The following is an 18170-nucleotide window of genomic DNA, read 5'->3' on the forward strand; positions in this document are numbered from 1 at the left end:
TATGTACCAGAACAGAGCATTTACTTTGTATCTGTGTCTGTTCCCCCATCTACAGACCTGAGCTCCAATTTCATCCCATTCGATGATGACGAGGAAGAGGAAGAGCAGGGCGAGGAAGACATGTACGACGACATCGACAGGTCGACCACGCCTCCCCCCCGTCCTGCTCAGGTGTCTGCCGGAGCCCTGGGCCCCGCGGCGGCACCGTCGCCGGCTCTTTCTGCCCACAGCAGGCAGGGCGAGTGGAGGAGCCAGTCTGGGGGTGGGACTGGTGAGGAAGAAGACGATGAAGACATTTACGAAGTGCTTCCAGGTTTGAACGGCAACCTTCTGTCCATTTTTACGCCCCCCCCCCCCCCCCCCCCCCCCAGCATTTCACTGAAACACAATGTCTTAGGTTCGCTTTGTCTGATAAGTCTTCTGTAAAGTGCTTTTGGCCCAGATTTTTACAAAAGAAAACCTTCAGAACAAACAGTAACGAAGTCGAGAACACGACTGAAATCTGCAGTGGGATTTGAGTTAAATCAAGGCTGACCAGGTGAATAGCTTAGAGGGACTGCCTCTTTAGTGTCACTATCAGTGCATCTAAGCAGAGCAGATACATCAAGATCTGGTCACCCAAAGAGAGAGAGAGAGAGAAAGAGAGAGGGAGGGAGAGAGAGAGAGAGGGAGAGAGAGAGAGAGAAAGAGAGAGAGAGAGAGAGAGAGGGAGAGAGAGAGAGGGAGGGAGAGAGAGAGAGAGAGAGAGAGGCGGAGAGAGAGAGAGAGAGGGAGAGAGGGAGCATCAGCTTTACACCACTTAAGCAGAGCTTTGAGGAGAAAAGTCATCACTCTTTAGAGCTGTCATTTTCCCCTTCTCCGGCCATGTGTGCTTGGGAACAAACCCTGGCCACAGATGGTGTATCGGATGACAATCTCTCTCACTTTCCTGCCTTTCCATCCATCTCTCTCGCCCCTTCTCCTGTTCCTCTCCAATTTTCAGGACAGAAAAAGTGCTGAGTACATTTCGCTCTAATGACACGTCCTTTAAAAAAGGGATTAAAACATTTGTTGATACATTAACTGATCTGCGTTAAGCTGGGTTGACTATTTTTGAAAATATCAGCGTTTTTTTTTTTTTTTTTTCAGTGATGTTTTTTTTTTTTCAGTGTTTCGGTGTTCTCGTTCTAAGCTAATATAACAGACAGCATCGCTCACTGTTGTAATCCAGTTTAAAAAACGCATGGCCGTGGGTGGAAACAACATTTTCCAGGTGATGGATTTTTCCATCAGATAAGAACAGAAAGCAGTTCAATTAAGACAGTGAATTTGGGGCCGGACAGGAGTGGGCACACGCAGCAGACGGCTGCAGCTCTGATAAGTTTCCGTATTGCATGGCAAATTGAATCCAATTGATATGGAAACTATTGGGCTATGACTCCTCATTGTCCCTCTGTGGATGAACGAACCTGTTTGATTTTCTGTCTGAAAAGGCTACAACACAGCAGACACTCTGATGTTTGAAAGCGTCTTAATTGTAGAAACAATTGATTTCTAATGACAGGGCTTAGCGTTTTGATTTCTGTCTGTTGTAAACGTTATGTAGCATTGTTTGATGTCATTCTTACAATAATCACAGTCGTGCATGCTTGTCAGAATTGATGTGAACCTTTTACGACAATCCAAAAGTTGTTCTAGACAGTGTTTTATGTAGAGACAGAAAAATGATATCAGTAGGACATGACTAGTATGTCTGAAATTCACGGTGTTTAAAAAATGTGGTTGTCAGATATTAGATCTGCACTGTGCAGCTGGTTCCGTGCAGTTGTCTTGGCCCTGTTTTTTTTTTCATCTGGCCACTAAGGCTAACAATTGAACCTACTCCGCACAGAGAGATATTCCATCTAGATTGAACAGAAACAACTGCATTACTCTTGATTTGCGCTTACATGACTGGAGTGCAGTTCTACGGCGAAACCACTCCGGATTTACAGTAGATGTTTCTGTAGCTTTACGCCGCTATCCTTTTTTTTTTTTTTTTTTTTTTTTCCCCGGCTGCTGTTCCTGGAAGCTAAAGGGAGGCTCGTACCGTGGGAAGTATAGGGTTGCTGGGTGGTAGTTTTATCGGCAGGCGAACAGGGGAAGGATGGATGTGAGACCCGGTGAACAGGGCTATCACTGTCACCTCACAGACCCGGAGGTGCCATACCCATAATCAATGTCTGTCCGTCTGGACGCGCCAAACCGTCAAAATCAAAGTTGGCACCTCGTGTATCCGCAGAGACCGAGCGCGACATTTCTAAACGATATGGCACCGAAATGAGAACAGAGAGGTAGCGCGTGGGCCCGTTGGCTCGCGTGTGTACACAAAATGCTGAAGTCTGTTTGGAATAATGACAGATTAGCTGACAGCAGTGCAGTGCAGTAAGTTACACATTTAATCAGCCTTAATGAATTAATTGATTTTGCCGTTTAAGAGTGTTCTGTCATTTGTTCTTGCCTCTTTAATGTCTGATCTGCTGTGTGTGTTTGTGTGTGTGTGTGTGTGTGTGTTTAGAGGAGGACTTTTCAGACCACTCCGAGGAGAGCAGTGAGAGGAGCCAAAAAACAGGTGAAAATCCCCCAAAACCTCTTATCCCATTCCTGTGTTTATGAAAATGTCTGTCATGATTGTTTATATTATAAATAGTGCAATTTGATCACAACAGTCTAACTGAATGAGTTTGCTGTGCTCATGCCCTTCCATAGAGTGGTCGACAGATTATGCCAATTACTACCAGGGCCTGTGGGACTGTGAAGCAGATGAGCCCGACGAACTGCCCTTTCAGAGGGGAGATGTCATCTACATCATCAGCAAGGTCAGAATACACAAACACGCATACGCACTGACAAACACATACACACACTCACACACACACACACGCACACACACACACGCACATACACAGACATGCAAGCATATGCACACTTGCATACACACATACATACATATACTCACGCACACACACACACACACACACACACACAGAAAGAGGGAGACAGAGAGACACAGAGAGAGACAGAGAGACAGATAGAGACAGAGAGAAACATGGACCCTTTTATGGCTTCCTTGAAAGTTTATATTCTTAGAGTTTCAAAGGAGACTGTATGAGTGTTGTGTGTGAACTGTTTGTGTTATAGTTTTACTAACACATCCCAAAATATCTGTCTGGAGTCTTTGTCAAAGGAACCATTTAAATGTCTTGTGAACATTCCCTGCCATGCAGGAATGCTTTGGGAAATGAGCATTCCTGAAGAACTGCAGCAAGTTCCATACTCATCAGGACTGGTTTAAAATGTGTCTGTCATTTTCTCTTACAGCTGTCACTGTAAATAAGATGACAACTTCATACATTCACGATGTCTGGATCATCTCTTATATTTCTAATTTCGATTTTCAAGAGTAAACACTCTTACTTTTTGGAAGAAAAAGAAAGAACAAACAGACAAAAACTGCACATTCGGCATCTCTCTCTCTCTCTCTCTCTCTCTCTCTCTCTCTCTTTCTCTTGTCTCCGTGGTGTTATGTGTCCACGGGTGTAGTTCTCAGTAATGGCCTTTAAATCTATTACTGTGGCTGTATTATGGAAAATTGAGCGTTCACCCATGCAGAACACTTTTTGTTTGGCTCATCCTGCAGCTAAGGCTTTCTCCCCTTCGCTGGCGCTCTGTTTAATCCATACCCCTGCGCTTTCACAGCCAGTATGTTTCCCTTCAGCAACACACACCGTGGCTGTCTCTTAAACTTGCCCTACTGGAAATCAATGCGTTTTAATTTAGACGCTAAGCTTTTCTGTCTCACTCCCATGTCAATGTTTTATGTAGTATTTTGCATTCACTCTCTTTTTTTTTTAATTTATTTTTGTTTACCCCGAGACATTCAAAACAGAGAGAAATAGAGAAATTGAATGGGGCAGTTTGGGAGATTTTAAATGTTTTTTTTACAAGATAAAGAACATTTTAAAACTCAGTAATCAGTGAAATAAATGCAAATATTTACAAATATTATGCAAACCACTGCATATATTACATAGTCTAAAATAAAAAAAAAACGTTGTGTAGGGAGCATTTGTTTATTTCAACATTAATTTCGTTTTAGAATTTATTTTATAGAGTGAAGCATTGCTTTATGTTTTGTGACCTCAGTAACTGAAATACCTCAATTCTTTACTGTAGGCTACTGTATTTTTAGATTTCCTTAATGTATATATCACAAATATATTTATACAAGAATAGCTGAAGGAGGTGCAGTTTTATCTCCTAGCCACTCAAACGAGAACGTAGATTTGCTCCTCTGAATGGTCTCGGCCAGTTCAGGGCTGGAGTTCTGATTTTATGGGTGTTTCCCAGGAATGCTGACCTTACAAAATGAAATATGGCTCTTTGGCCAGTACCGAAGCTGAACTCTTAACGGCCTCACTCATAAAGCAGCGGCCATAAAACTAGGCTCCGTAAATTTCCCGGACAGAGGCGTGGATGGGAAGCAGAGTATATTTGTGTCAACACCGAGCATAATTACAAGAAGATAAAGACGTGTGAAGTGCTAAATCAATGATGTGCTAACCAACAGGTTTTTTAAAGCAGTGCTATGATTGAGCGCTAAAGAACGGCAAATCAAAGGTCCGGACAGCATTGTCACAGCACCGGTGTCCGCTGGCTGACAACTGAGCAGAACATGAAGATTATAAAAAGCTCACGTTTGTCATTATTGATCCTTTAATAAATAAATTCTTCTCTCTCTCTCTCTCTCTGTGCGTGTGTGTGTGTGTGTGCCTGCACGCGCGCGCGTGCATGCGTGCACTACTCTGAGAGCATGCTTCTAATTTTGTGGGTAAAAAGACGGAATACGAGCAGGGGGAAGACTGCGGTGGTAAAATAAATAAAGAGCCGGGAGACCTGCTCACTCATCTGAGACTTTTGTTTCATTTTTAATCTTGATCTGATTAATTCAGCAGAGCTCATTTTCTACCGCCTGCCGCTGTCCGCGCGCTGCTGTTGCTGCCGCTGCTGCCTTCTCTGGCTCATACGGCAGCAGTGCTCGCGAGCTCTGCGAGCACAGCTTCCCCTCTCCATCCATTCTCTCCCGCTGTGCAACGCTGCCTCGCTGCTCGCTACACTGAAACATGAAATACTGGCTAATACCAACATCCATCTGGCGGGCTCACCAAAAGCTCTTCAATCCTCCACACTGGGGTTGCGCCGCGGTTAGGGGAACAGGATGTTCGCGGCCGTTTTTCTCCCCGTGCTAATCACTTTATGTTCGCTCTGGAATGCGCACTGACAATTCTGTTTAATTCTGCTTTTGAGATAATTAGGAAATAAAATAAGTTTAATTGTCTCAATAGAGAGATTTTAATGAGAGTTTTAGCAATTTATCGTAATGAAATTGGGATTTGAGTTTATATTGACAGCTGAAGTAAACACGACTTGCACATAAATTTAAAAAAGAATGATAGCGCGCGAAGTGTCAGTGAAGTTGTGGGCAGTATTCCAGATGATAAGAGGTAGGCCTAAAGTCCCTTTCTTTTTTCTTCAAATATATAGTTGGAGTCCTCAACCCCCCCCCCCCCCCCCCCCCCATGAGTTTCACTCTCAACAATGTTCTTTCTTAAAGCTTCGAACCTTCCTGCATTCCACATTCTAATTTATGCCCTTGGACTAAAAGTACATGACACCAGAGGTCAAGCCTACTGCATGCTTGTGTTCTCAACGGAATTCCCTTAAAATCCTAGAATGACAAGGGGAAAGATTTACAGCACAGAAGATATAGGTCCCTTTTTAACATGCTGCTCTGCCACCAACCCTTCTCTTTCACGTGGAGCACAGAGTCCCTCCGAGCATGCGCTTTTAGACTCGCACCAATATGCTGCCCTCCACATGGGTCATAAAACACGCTGTGATATGGTCTAGACAGCAACCCAAACCACTCCGTTCAGACTCAATGGCCTAAGCAAGAAAAAGCATCTCTGTGAGAATGTGGACACTACTGACACCCACTGGCCGCATCTGGTAATGTTTTTCATACCCTCTCCAGGGAGTCATTTCTCTGTCTCTCTCAGGTAAATAGTAAATGATTTGTGTTGGGGGGGTGAAACAACAACGGACACATTTTAATTTTCACTGGGGAGACAAAATTGTGCCGGGCTTGTGAGCAGGAATTAAAAATCAAACCGCTCGTGCAATTCCGTGAGCAATTTGATTAGTTCATATGTTCTTCCACACTATTTTATAGGTATATGATAGGTATATGATTACAGCCATCAGGGGAAGTTTTAATGACATTCTGTATTATGAATGTATGAACGGTCACTTTCTTATAGAGTTTGTGCGAGCGTTACCTCATTCACACCAGGTCACATCCTCTCCAGCTTCAGACGAATGACCGCTCCAGTTGACCTTCTTCCATAGGGGTCACTCTCCTATAAAACCCCTGGACAAAAAAGGGGAAAAAAAAGAGCAATAAAAGGAGAGGAAAAGCCAGGGGAAGAGACAGAGGGGGATCTTTAGACCTCTGTGCGTACCAACTCCACCCCCCTCCTCCCTCTCTCTCTCTCTCTCTCTCTCTCTCTCTCTTTCTGTCACTCCCTCACTCTCTCACTCTCTCACTCTTTCTCTGTCTCTCACACATCTTAAAACCTGTCTGCTTTGTTGCAATAGACACCAAGGCGCTGTATAGACACATAAGGGCATTCTATTTACCAGTTAGAAACAGCAGGGGGTGAGTCTGGGGTTTTGGGGTCGTAGAGAAGGCAACGGTCATCTCCCGGTCAACTACAGTAGGTCATTATTCAGCTCAAGCCAATAGTCCAGAACCCCATGGTGGCGGCCCCCCTGCCTGCATGGCTCTAATTATTATAAATGGGAATTCACGTAAACAGCTATCATTACAGGCACTCAGCAGCAAACACAATCCACTTTAAATGGCTATTAAGTTAAAGAGCCATCAGTAATCCCTAGTGTACTTTTACAGAAGGCGGCTTCTCTATGTGCTCCTTCGCATTTTTGGCCATCTTTTCGCACGCTCGTTCTTCCGAACAGCGCCTCGTCGCAGAAAAAGCGATCAGCATCTGCCTCGTGCTGTTGTAAAAGAGCGTTCGTTTCGCTGGTTTCCACTCGAAGGTTATCTGAACGATGTCTGCGGCAATCAAATATTTATGTAAGAAGGGTTTTTTCGGTCGTTAGCTTGCATTGAGATTAACGGCATAGGATAAGGAATAACTTCCAAACAGACATTTAGAAACAATGCTTAGACATAGAAGCTCTTGGTATTTTCTTGTTAGTTCAGTTCTCTTTTTTTTTTTTTTTGTGTCTGAGTATAGACGTAAACAGATAAATAAACTTAAGAGTGTGTTCATGTTTCTTTGTTAGGCGCATTGGAAGAGAGATGTCTTACAGCGCTGAGTGTGTGTGTGTTTGTGTGTGTGTGTGTTTGTGTGTTTCTAACTGATGAGTGTGGCAGAGAGAGAGAGCGAGAGTGAGAGAGATGGAGGGGGGGGGAAGGAGGGATGGAGGATTGTAACACCCGAGCAGCGGGTTCAGCGGCAGGGCAATGAGAGACTTCCTACGCTCCATCACTCCCAAGGCCCACCTCAGTCAGCTGGTGTCCTGCAACCCAGCCTTCATATGTCACTCTTATTAGCATCCCCTCCTGCCTCCACACACTGACTGTGTTTGTGTGAGTGTGTGTGTGTGTGTGTGTTTCACGAGGAGAGAAAATGAATGGAATGAGTAAAGACATGAGAAAGAATTTTTGCAGAGTGGGCGGACTAAATATTTCCAGTTTTAAAGATAGATAGTTTAGGTATAATGCACAATATGGTATGAAGGAGATAGGTAGATAGATAGATAGATAGATAGAAAGACCCAGAGAGAGAGAGAGGGAGAGAGAGAGAGAGACAGACAGACAGACAGACACATGTGCGCGCACACACACACACACACACACACACACACAGACACACACATAGTGGGAGAGAGATGAAGGCAGGCAGACAGACGGACAGAGAAAAGGAGAAGAAAAGGACAGGGCTATCAGAGAGCTCAGGAACCTGGCATCGGTGCTGTAGTTTCGATTCCAGGCTGGAGTCACTCCTCACTCTGTCATATACCATATGACATTCTCCAGTTAAGCTGCTCCTTTCCATGGCATCATTAGCTGTCAATCTGTCCCCCAGCTGCCCAAGAACGATGGGCCCATTTGAATACCACCGCTAGCCAGCCCCCCCTGAGTGAGAAATAAACAACGTCAGCGCCACACTGCAGGTGTTGTCATGGTAACCCACACTCCGTCTCTCTCATTCCCCTCTCACTGTCTCTCTCACTCTCTCTCTCTCTCTCTCTCTCTCTCTCTCTCTCTCTCTCTCTCCTCGTTTTGCCATTCCCCGCCCATCTTCGAGAGAGGAGTCATTCGGAGGTCAGCGCTATTGCAACACTGCTGTGCCTCATTCCCTATCCACAATCAGCAGCCATGCTCTGTCCCTCACTCACCTCTACACACAGTACACACACACACACACACACACACACACACATCCACAGCCATCCTGCTCCACACAGTTCCGACCTGAGCATCTCATTTAGTGTGAGTGAAGGACACCTCGCTGGGCTTCAGTGGGCATGACGTTCATTGTGTTATGCTGTTCTTTAAAATCCCTGACTGTGTGTCATTCACTCAGATGCGATGCTTAGACCTGCCTGGCTGACTAACTCGCGGTGTTTGTGGCAAAGTGGATGTGTGTCTGTCGTCGTTCCCAAGCGATTCTCACTGTCAAATAGATTTCCCAACAGGTATTGACGCAAAAACAAACAGGGAAAGAAAGAAAGACAGAAGGAAAGAATGAAAGAAAGAGAGAGAGAGAGAGAGAGAGAGAGAGTGAGAGAGAAAGTGAGAGAGAGAGAGAAGTAAGTGATTGCAGTGGATCAGTCATCATTGGAATGCGTTCACTCTCCGTTCTACTCTCAGTCACGGCACGTGTACTCTGTTTGAACCCATCACTCCTCCGTGCTGAGGGGAAGAGGAGGTGTGTGTGTTTGTGTGTGTGTGTGTATGGGGGCGGTGGGGAAGGAGAGACTCAAGCAACACGTTCAGCCATTGGGCCTTTGATGATGATTTAGAACTATATTAAAATTGTGCTGTTGATAATCAAAAAGACCTTTCTCAGGGAGAATTTCAGAAACGCTGCACAGATGGAGGGGGAAAATAAATAAAACGTTGCCTCGTGTCAGGGCTTCCGAATGGCGCTATACAGTGTGCTGGAATTCGTTCTTCAAGACATCATTAGAGCGTTTCATCTGCATGGGCTGAGGAATTCATTAGCACACTCAGTACTCTCTGTGTGTGTGTGTGTGTGTGTGTGTGTGTGTATGTGCGCGCGTGCGCGTGTGTGGTTAAGGAGAAAATGGTAATTAGTTCTCAGTCTCTTCTGCAGGCTGACTGGATGGATGACTTGCTCATCATGTTTAAATGTACAGTGCGTGCAGCTAGAATACTAAACACTTAGAACCCTCCGGTCTTCTACTGTCTTTTCGTTCCTGTCTTCTCCAGTCCCGTCATCGGTCATCCGTCATTGTCTGGTCACTCTCTGTTTGTCACACCCTTAGTCTAGACCTTGCTCCACTAGTTGCTCTGAAGTGTCACACTGCTGCTAATGGCCTGGACACTGACAGGACGAATGGGTGATTTACAGACGGTCTGAATGCTGTGTGTTTGCATAGCACTTCCAATTAGGAGGAGCAGGATGGAGTTAATCAGTGCTCAGGTCGGCTTTGATCACACAGTGGGTTATTCAGGCCGGCACATAGACAAGGCACACATTCCTCTTGGTTTTCTGATGACCAGACAGTTGCATTTATATGTGTCAATCATCTTCCTATCTATTTATATACATATGTATATATATGCGTGTGTGTGTGTGTGTATATATATATATATATATATATATATACATACACACACACACTATATATAAATACTGTATACAAACACACACACACACACACACACACAAACACACATATATAAATTAGTAGTATGTTTGTGCATCTGTCGGTGTGCAAGTATGCAGCACATCCATACTTGCTTTTTTCCTATATTAACATCTGAGACTCTTTTTACGTGTGTGTGTGTGTGTGTGTGTGTAAGAGAGAGAGAGAGAGAGAGAGAGAGAGAGAGAGTTTGTTTTGTGTGTTCGTGAGGAGTATGAGGCATTACCACTCACTCCAGACAGAAGGAGTAAATGTCACCACACACACTTTCGATCAGCCTGCAAGCCAGTGTTTAGATAAGCATTCTGACGTCTGGCTGTCTGTGTATTAATGACAGTGCAGGTACCTCCTCCAACGGAAAAAAATAAAAAAAAATAAAAACGGACACTGATTGTTTTCCCCTGCAAAATATTCAGGCAACCTCCTGCCTACAGTGTCTGGGTCTAAATACCTGATCAGAGGCACACAACGGCATTTATTTAACAATTCCACCTGACACCAGAGTGACGAACACATTTAATATCTGACGTGAGATCTGCTGAAGCAGCCAGAGCGCTCTGAACATGACAAGTAGCTAGAAGATCCTGTCTTGATAAGAAAGTGTGGTTTTGTGGTCGGTGAGCTTTCTTGTAAGTAGCTATGATTTGTACGGCACTTCATTGAGCTAAAGTCACACTGTTGTTGACACTGTGTGCATATTTTCATTGGATCCCCTCACACAGTTCTCTCAAACTCTGTTGTTTTTTTTTCTGCTGCAGGAATACAACATCCACGGCTGGTGGATTGGGGAGCTGGACGGTGCCATTGGTATTGTCCCCAAAGACTTCTTACACCCTGCCTACATCATCTGAACTCCATCAGGTACATACACCTCCACCTCCTCTCACTGTGGTACTTTTACACTAAAGACCACAGCTCACAGAATCACATAAACAGCTCAGGAAGACAGCAGAAAGGCTAAACTTACACCTCAGAAATCCAGAACTCTGCTGTTAGCTTTACCTTGCAGTTTCAACTCAAGCTGAATGGATTTTTTTTTTTTTTTTAAATCTAAGTTATGTACATGTTAAACAAGATCTTTACATGAACTCCCCACTCATTCCACAGGTCTGTGTTTACATTAATGAACACCGATTTGCTGAAAGGGTCAAATGCCTTAAAATGACTGTGAAAACATCACTTTTTTAAAAATACATAAGAACTGATAACTTAGACTACACCGACATCTATGAATACTGGGTTGTCAGCCAAGTAACACATGCAGTATACCTTAGTACAAAAAGCTGCACCTATTTTAATGTTGTTGGCTACTTGACACACTTGTTTTTCTCCGTTTAGATCAGACTACAGGTGGATGGAATAATGCTGGTGGATGCGGCAGAGTGCTTCAAATGGATTAACACTTAAAGAAAAAATTATTATCTGAGATATTTTGTTATAGACATTATAATTTCTTATGTATGTTCCCATTTAGTTACCATGGAAAATACCATTTTGTGAGTTTTTTTTTCTACCTTTAAATGTTGCTTTGTATAACTCTCCATGTGTTTGATACAACAGTGTCAATATAGGTACAATATTCTATTTTTCATTTTATATCCACTTTATATCTTTATTATTAATATTAAAATTTTATTGCTCTCTTTTTGAGACCAGACCTATTCCCTTCATCACATTCAGGGCTCGTTATAGCCATGGAATTGTTCATATATCCCACTGCTCTTTCTTACAGGAAATTTATCCTCAACGATTATATCTAGCTTTAGCCGCAAAGACATATTTTAGCTGTAAATAACTGTGCAGGTTTAATACAAACCATTATCCTTGAATTCCATACGACCGGAGACGTTTGAGCCATCTAGTGGACAGTTCGGGTAACACTTACGCACGGTTATTAATGTGGAACGCATGAAATCCGGCACCGCTTCACGCGGGTAGGGCAAGGAGGTATTCTAAGCGTCTAAACCCTATACGAGTCACAATGTGTATGTACAGTGTCACTTTTCCTGCGTTATATTACTTCATCAAGCATTCCATCTAAAAAAACCCCAACAAAACAAACAATAAAAAACCCCCCAATAACAGTACACTTTATAAAGGGCGCAAAGTTCCACAGAAAGCCTACAACTCAAAGTAGGCAAATGGATCAAATCCCATAAAAGCTTAGAAGAAACTTAATTTAACCTCAGAACATACAAAAACATGATCGGGTTTTGATTTAATTACAAAACTTGTGGACCAGCATTTTATTTTCTTTCTTACCACAGCCTTTGAGTTTCCAAACAGGCAACCCCAATGCAATCCAATAAATTAGCTGAAAACACACTCATGTTGTCTGCCCGTCTGTCTGTATGAAGAGATGGATATGAGGTCCCAGCTGACATAAACTGCAGCGTCTCTGATTGAATCTACCAACACAAGCATGAGATACCAGAAGAGCAGCTGCTGACTGTTATACTCCAAATGTACTGTAAAAACAATATTTTATTCAGCAAATGTTCTCACTCTTAAAAAAACAAAAAAACCAAAAAAAAATTAAAACCCAAACAAATACAAACAAACAAACAAACAAACAAACGTAAAAAGCTTTCAGAAACTGATAACTGTTAATTAAAGAGGGGGGGGGGGAAATAAAAACATATCTGTGTTCCATTATAATCTTAACAAATGCTATCCCACGCTAAATGAAACGATGCACAGAAAAAACTCATCTGCATCTAAGTGTACATTTTAACAGGACGCTAATATGTGTGTCTAACGGTCTTATTAGAATTCAGCATCAGGGAGAGCTTTGTCTTGTTTTACACCGACCATCGCAGAGAAATGATGCTCGTTAAGTGTTGTGTCCTGTGTTGTATGTGTCCGCTGTCAAACATTTACAGTCACCGAATGACCGGAAGTGCAGGATCAAACTGACAGATCTTGAGTAAAATTAAAAAAGTACTATGTTGAATTTGGTTTAGGGAAAAAAAAAAACCTAAGGGAACCCGTCGACAATGTATTTCTTGTCATATTTCATTGCAGAAAAAAAAAGAAAAAAGAAAGAAAGGAAAACGAAAATGGATTTGCGACAATTTCTTCAGTTAGAATTTCAGCAGAGCATCGTAACATTAACACTGCCCACTAAGAGACTGAGAGAGAGAGGAGGGGGGGGGGGGGGGGGATGAGAGAGAGAGAGAGAGAGAGAGAGAGAGAGAGAAAGAGAGAGAGAGAGTTCTTTAAAGGGTTTAAAACAGAGTGACAGTATTTTACAGGTCTAATCATAAGCGGTATGCGTCAGCCGGCCGTGTGGAGCTGGTAGTCGTCTTGGCCTGGTAGTAACGATCAGACGTGCTCCGTGAGAACCAGCCCAAGGCCGGGGGAACCTCCTCGGCTCCACGCACAGAACCGAGGAGGGCGCGGCGTTGGTGGGAGAACGTTCTCTTCAGTACAGGGCGTCGGTGTTGCTGCTTCGCGGCCTTTTGATTTTCTCGATGTTCTTCAGGATCATGTCATGTAATGTTACCTACGGCAAACAAAGGCATATGACGCCATTCTGTTTTCTGTGATAATGGAGCCAACAATAATATATTTATTTGAATGTGTTCTGAGAGTAGACTCACTTGTAGTGATACATTACAGACACACCTATAATGTGAGAGCTTCATATATTCACAGTAAAGATCTTTGTCGGCAGTTTAAAATTATTCAGATTAGGAACTGGTCTTGAAGCTGCTCATTGTGGATTGAATACAATGGCGCGCATGTTTATTGATATGTCTATATGAATGACTAAGTCATATACGGGATGAGAGAATAACTGGGGCAGATTCTAAACACAGGCCACCACACTGACTGAACTACAGCTCCCATAATGCATGACAACGCCCTTCTATTCACATATTGTTAATGGACTGAAACTGGGTGTGAGACCATATCCAAAAATGACTTTGTGACACACACCGGCTTTGAAGGTCACTGTCTGGTGCATTTCCCAGGGGTGGGGAGTTCAGGTGCTAGGTATACTTTACTGCCTGATGGCCAACGTTTGCTTGGGCTTTGCCAAAGTGAAATTATTCACAGGAATAACAATTTTGAAAAAAGCTTGGTATGGGTGTTGCTTTAGAGAGAGCAAAACTATGCACCAGTTTTTAAGGCACTCAGGGATTAAAATGATTATACAACCTGTATTTCAAACAACTGACCTTGTGAACATAATCGTGACTGACTTGAGTTTATACATGGAATTAACCCTAGCGTAGTGGAAAACTGTTTGGTTCATGGCACAAACCAAACTGCAAGTCTTCACCAAATGGTCTAGTGCGGTTACACCCCTGATGGGAACCGGCTGGCGTTACTTAATGAATTGCATTAAGCAAATGTGGGTACTCACATATTGATTTCTCAGCTCTGATACTATAATCTTCAGACTGATGTACTCCTTCTCATCAATTTCTGTGACTGTACGACGGTAGTCCTCCTGAAGAGATCAAACACACACACACACCTCATAAGCTTCCAGACTAACAAGATGGACACGGGTCACGAATCCACGGCTGACCAAGAAACTCAACTTCATATGAGCAACGCTGTAAAACATGAGCTTGGTTTAAACGCTTAAAACTCCTACTCACCACATGAGGGTATTTGGCTATTTTCGAGACCAGCTTTGCCCTTGTGATGTAGTACCTGCAGTGAAATGAAACAGAGGGAAATGTTGTGTTTAAAAACAAACAAACAAACAAAAAAGGGGGGGGGGCAAATTTCAACCAGAGTCTCGTTGCTGTGGGGTCCTGTTGGGAAGTCAGACAGGAGGGCTGTACCTGGATATCTGATCGAGGTAAGACGCTGCTTCACCTTCCACTGTCCTCAGCTCAGCGACAGTCTCTTCCTGTAAACCAAACACAGCAGAGAGTGATTGTTATAGCTTCACACCAACCCACAATCCATCTCATCCTGCTGAATGCCAGCCTGAACTCCTCAAAAAGGTCAACTGTGACAACACTCCCTCACTGTGACAGTGCTTCTAAAATGTATCCCTGTCTTGGCTAGAACTCTATTGATGTTTGCAATCAAATTATTGAAACGGAGAGATGCACAATACAGGCTAATGGTTTAGAGAGATATGCTCTACATCTCCAATATCTCCAAAAGATAAATGCCTCACTCATAAGTCCCTCAGGGCGAGTGAGGCTTGAGTAGGGCTTCCTCCTGGATGCATGAATTGGATCGCCGCGTTTTTCCCATATGGGAACATCACTGACAGAACAGGGAGTGACTAAGGCTGAAAAACACCCACCGAAGGGAGGCAGATCCCCAATGCAGAACAGATCTCAGGATAACACAAGCGTGATTTAACTGGATGCATCACTGGGCGGGGGGGGGGCTTTGTCATGTCAGGCACACTCATATACAGTGCTAGGGATTTTTTTTTATTATACAGATCCTAAAACGTGAACAGCAACGATGCAGCTGTAAAAAAAAGCAGAGAGAAAACCGTACCTGAATTGAGACTCCAAAGTTGTTGCCATCCTCTATTCTTGGGATTAAAAGCTGCACCCACATTTTGACCTGTGACAGAGGGAGTCAAAACAACATCCAATTAACTAACACTCCAAATACACAAAGAGAGATGAAGGCGGTTACGATTTTGGGTAAAATGGGCATAATTTATGATGGGGGGGGGGGGGGGGGGGGGGGGGGGGGGGGGCACCCACCGTATTGCATTTCTCTATAAGGGTCCGGATTTCGGGTTTGACTCTCTCGATCAACTCCACCAGCTTGCCGTTGCTCTTCATCATCCCACCGGGCATGACCAGCACCTTCGTCCCGCCAACTGAGGATGAGGAGACAAGACAAGCAGATGAAAGGTCAAAAACCCTGTGACAGACGACTCGTCACACAGCTAAAGGATTTGTTTACATTAACATTTGCATTTTGTTTCCCTTTAGCAAAACCCTATTAATCGAAAGCAACTTCCAAGTGAGGCAGAGCAGAAAACCAAGCGTGGAGCCATTAAGAGGCTGGCTGTGGCACAAGTGCTGGCTCTAAGTTCAGTATTAGACCAGATCAAAGAGCAAAAAAAGCTGAAAAAAGCCAAGGAGTGAAGTACATACAGTCTACTAGGTAGTGACAGCGCTAACGGACAGAGGCTACAAAAGTGCAAGAGAAGAAGCAGTGGATACAACAAACAATGATCGTCACGGCGACTGTGCTTCCGCCGGAACAACAAATTGGGTCTATTGCACCATAATCTAAAGTCAAAGTGTAACTTTCACACAAAATATCTCATACGCAAGTGCAGAGTAATACCCGCCACAGGGCAGAGGAGTGGAAAGCTTACCCTTGTCTTCACCTGTGCCATCTTCAATTTTCCTCTTCTTGGCGTTTGGCTATTAAACAGAAATTCAAAGTTACTTAAATCCTCCTTGGGCAGCGGTTTAATGAGAGATCTGTTATACTAAGGTTTGCATCCTCCAGTTCCAGTACTGCATTTGCATGTCTGAGTGAACTATTCAAGATGTGTTCAAGCAGGAAAGTTTAACTGGGTGTGTTCGTGTTCGAACTGTAAACACCACGTTGGTTCAGTGGACAGGGATTAAGAAACATCAGCCAGCAGCATAAGGAAAACAGAAAACACTCACCCCCTCTAGCCCATCATGGATATCTGTCAGTACTATCGGGTCTGGCACCGTCAGGTTGATCTCTGAATGGATTTCCTTCAGTTCCTTAATGTTTAAGTTGGGATCCTGTAATACACATCAAATCACCAAAACAGACCTTTTGAACTTTGGAAAGAAAGAGAAACTGATATCACAGCATTCTTTTCATATGTGATTGATAATATGTGTAGGTTTACTACTCATTTAGTGTAAAAACAAAATGTCAAAAGCTGAGTTTTACTGAGTAAATGAACAGTCAAGGCCTGTAGCACAGATAGAGACCTTACACAATCCTACCTTTAAAAACTGGTCCAATTCTAACAACTTCTTTGGAAAAAAATTAGCGACCAGGTCCTCAGCCTTCAAGTGCAAACACGAAGCCAGTTAGACACAACATATAACTTAGTCTTGGCAAATTTAACAGGAAAAAAAATGTTAATGGAGGCACTTACTTCTCCCGTGATTCGTTCCCTGAAAGCATCGACCTGTAAGAAGACAACACTTCAAATGAGATTAAAGGTTGTGACGGTAAGTAGCATACAACAACACGTGCAGTAACTGTGGTGGCTATTAAGGCAGTTAAATCGTATACAGAAATGGTCAACATCCAGTGCTACACGTGGCTGACGGTCCTATAGTATCTTATGATCCTATAAACTCGCAAACTGTTAAAACGGACACAAATGACAAAGCACTGATCACAACATTCTGCCCTGAACAGTACCACAGTCGTGTAAAAACACCTCTGGGTTTGCTAGCGCTAGCTGGCTAACAACACGAGCAGGTAAGTTCTCACACAAGGCAGAGCACAGCGAGCTGTAGCTTCCTGTCAACACCATGCTTGGTCTCCACACATCAATCTAACAAAATCAAACATTTACTCTGAAATCAAACTATCACAATGAGATACAGTAACCGATGTTTGTACAAAATTCGAGAACATTTCGTTGACGGAGGAATCGAACGCAATGGCGCGCGGGAAAGGGTGAATCTCGAGCTCGCCGGCTTGGCAGTTAACCTAGGTTAACTAACGCCAGCAGAAGCATAGCTAGCTACGTGGCTAACATCTGGTAAAACTGGTCATTTATTTACGCGAATATTAATCAATTGTTAAGGCTATCCCACTAGTTTACCTTTGTCTTGATTTCATTGTCCACCTTGAGAAGCGAAGACATTTTATTCAATTACAAATACAGAAAGCTTAAGATTGTCTTTACAGCATTAACTAACCGTGTGGCTCACTATCTCGGCCACAAGGAGAGCCGAACGCATGATAATGACGTCTTCAACATACGACAGTTATTTTGAACGCATGCGTGCCGTACAATGTCGTGGTGAACCCCGTCAGCGTTGACTCATCAGTCGGTGACGTTCATCTTTTCAGTAAATATGTTATTTTGGAGAATTTTAGTATTATCCAGGTCCTTTACTGCAACGTCCGCCACCTAGGACCACTACCACATACGGTGTTAAGCAATTTCGCTAAATCTTTGAAGAGTGGTTATTTTAACATACTTCCTGTCACGT

General features: G+C 43.4%; 2 protein-coding genes across 3 annotated transcripts in view; one reads left to right on the plus strand and one right to left on the minus strand.

The window, feature by feature from the left end:
• skap1 (src kinase associated phosphoprotein 1) overlaps positions 1–10853 on the plus strand; it is a 30229-nt gene extending 19376 nt beyond the window's left edge. Inside the window, 4 exon segments of the mRNA XM_030775861.1 lie at positions 56–313; positions 2537–2590; positions 2740–2837; positions 10761–10853. Coding sequence (XP_030631721.1) covers positions 56–313; positions 2537–2590; positions 2740–2837; positions 10761–10853 — 503 coding nt within the window.
• A 2351-nt stretch (positions 10854–13204) lies between these two features.
• Positions 13205–17885, minus strand: psme3 (proteasome activator subunit 3). 2 transcript variants are annotated; one of them, XM_030774537.1, is made up of 11 exons: positions 17777–17885; positions 17096–17128; positions 16941–17003; positions 16626–16730; positions 16325–16373; positions 15699–15817; positions 15484–15552; positions 14805–14872; positions 14616–14670; positions 14375–14461; positions 13205–13507 (listed from the first exon to the last, which is right to left on the minus strand). In XM_030774537.1, exons 1-11 carry the CDS (start codon positions 17816–17818, stop codon positions 13427–13429), a joined length of 771 nt encoding a protein of 256 aa, XP_030630397.1. In that variant the 5' UTR covers positions 17819–17885; the 3' UTR covers positions 13205–13426. The 2 variants fall into 2 exon arrangements, with proteins under 2 accessions (XP_030630397.1, XP_030630396.1); XM_030774536.1 differs by having other exon boundaries at positions 15484–15566; positions 15656–15817.
• Between the last annotated feature and the right edge of the window lie 285 nt (positions 17886–18170).

This window comes from Chanos chanos, chromosome 5 (assembly GCF_902362185.1).
Source record: "Chanos chanos chromosome 5, fChaCha1.1, whole genome shotgun sequence".
NCBI classification, from domain to species: domain Eukaryota; kingdom Metazoa; phylum Chordata; class Actinopteri; order Gonorynchiformes; family Chanidae; genus Chanos; species Chanos chanos.

Excerpts from the sequence above, each read along its gene's own strand:
- psme3 (XM_030774536.1), bottom strand. The coding sequence starts at position 17,818 with ATGTCTTCGCTTCTCAAGGTGGACAATGAAATCAAGACAAAG. Across the intron at positions 16,374-16,625 it reads TCCATGATGGGCTAGAGGGG|CCAAACGCCAAGAAGAGGAA; the intron begins GTGAGTGTTTTC and ends TCTGTTTAATAG. Across the intron at positions 14,671-14,804 it reads TACCTCGATCAGATATCCAG|GTACTACATCACAAGGGCAA; the intron begins GTACAGCCCTCC and ends ATTTCACTGCAG.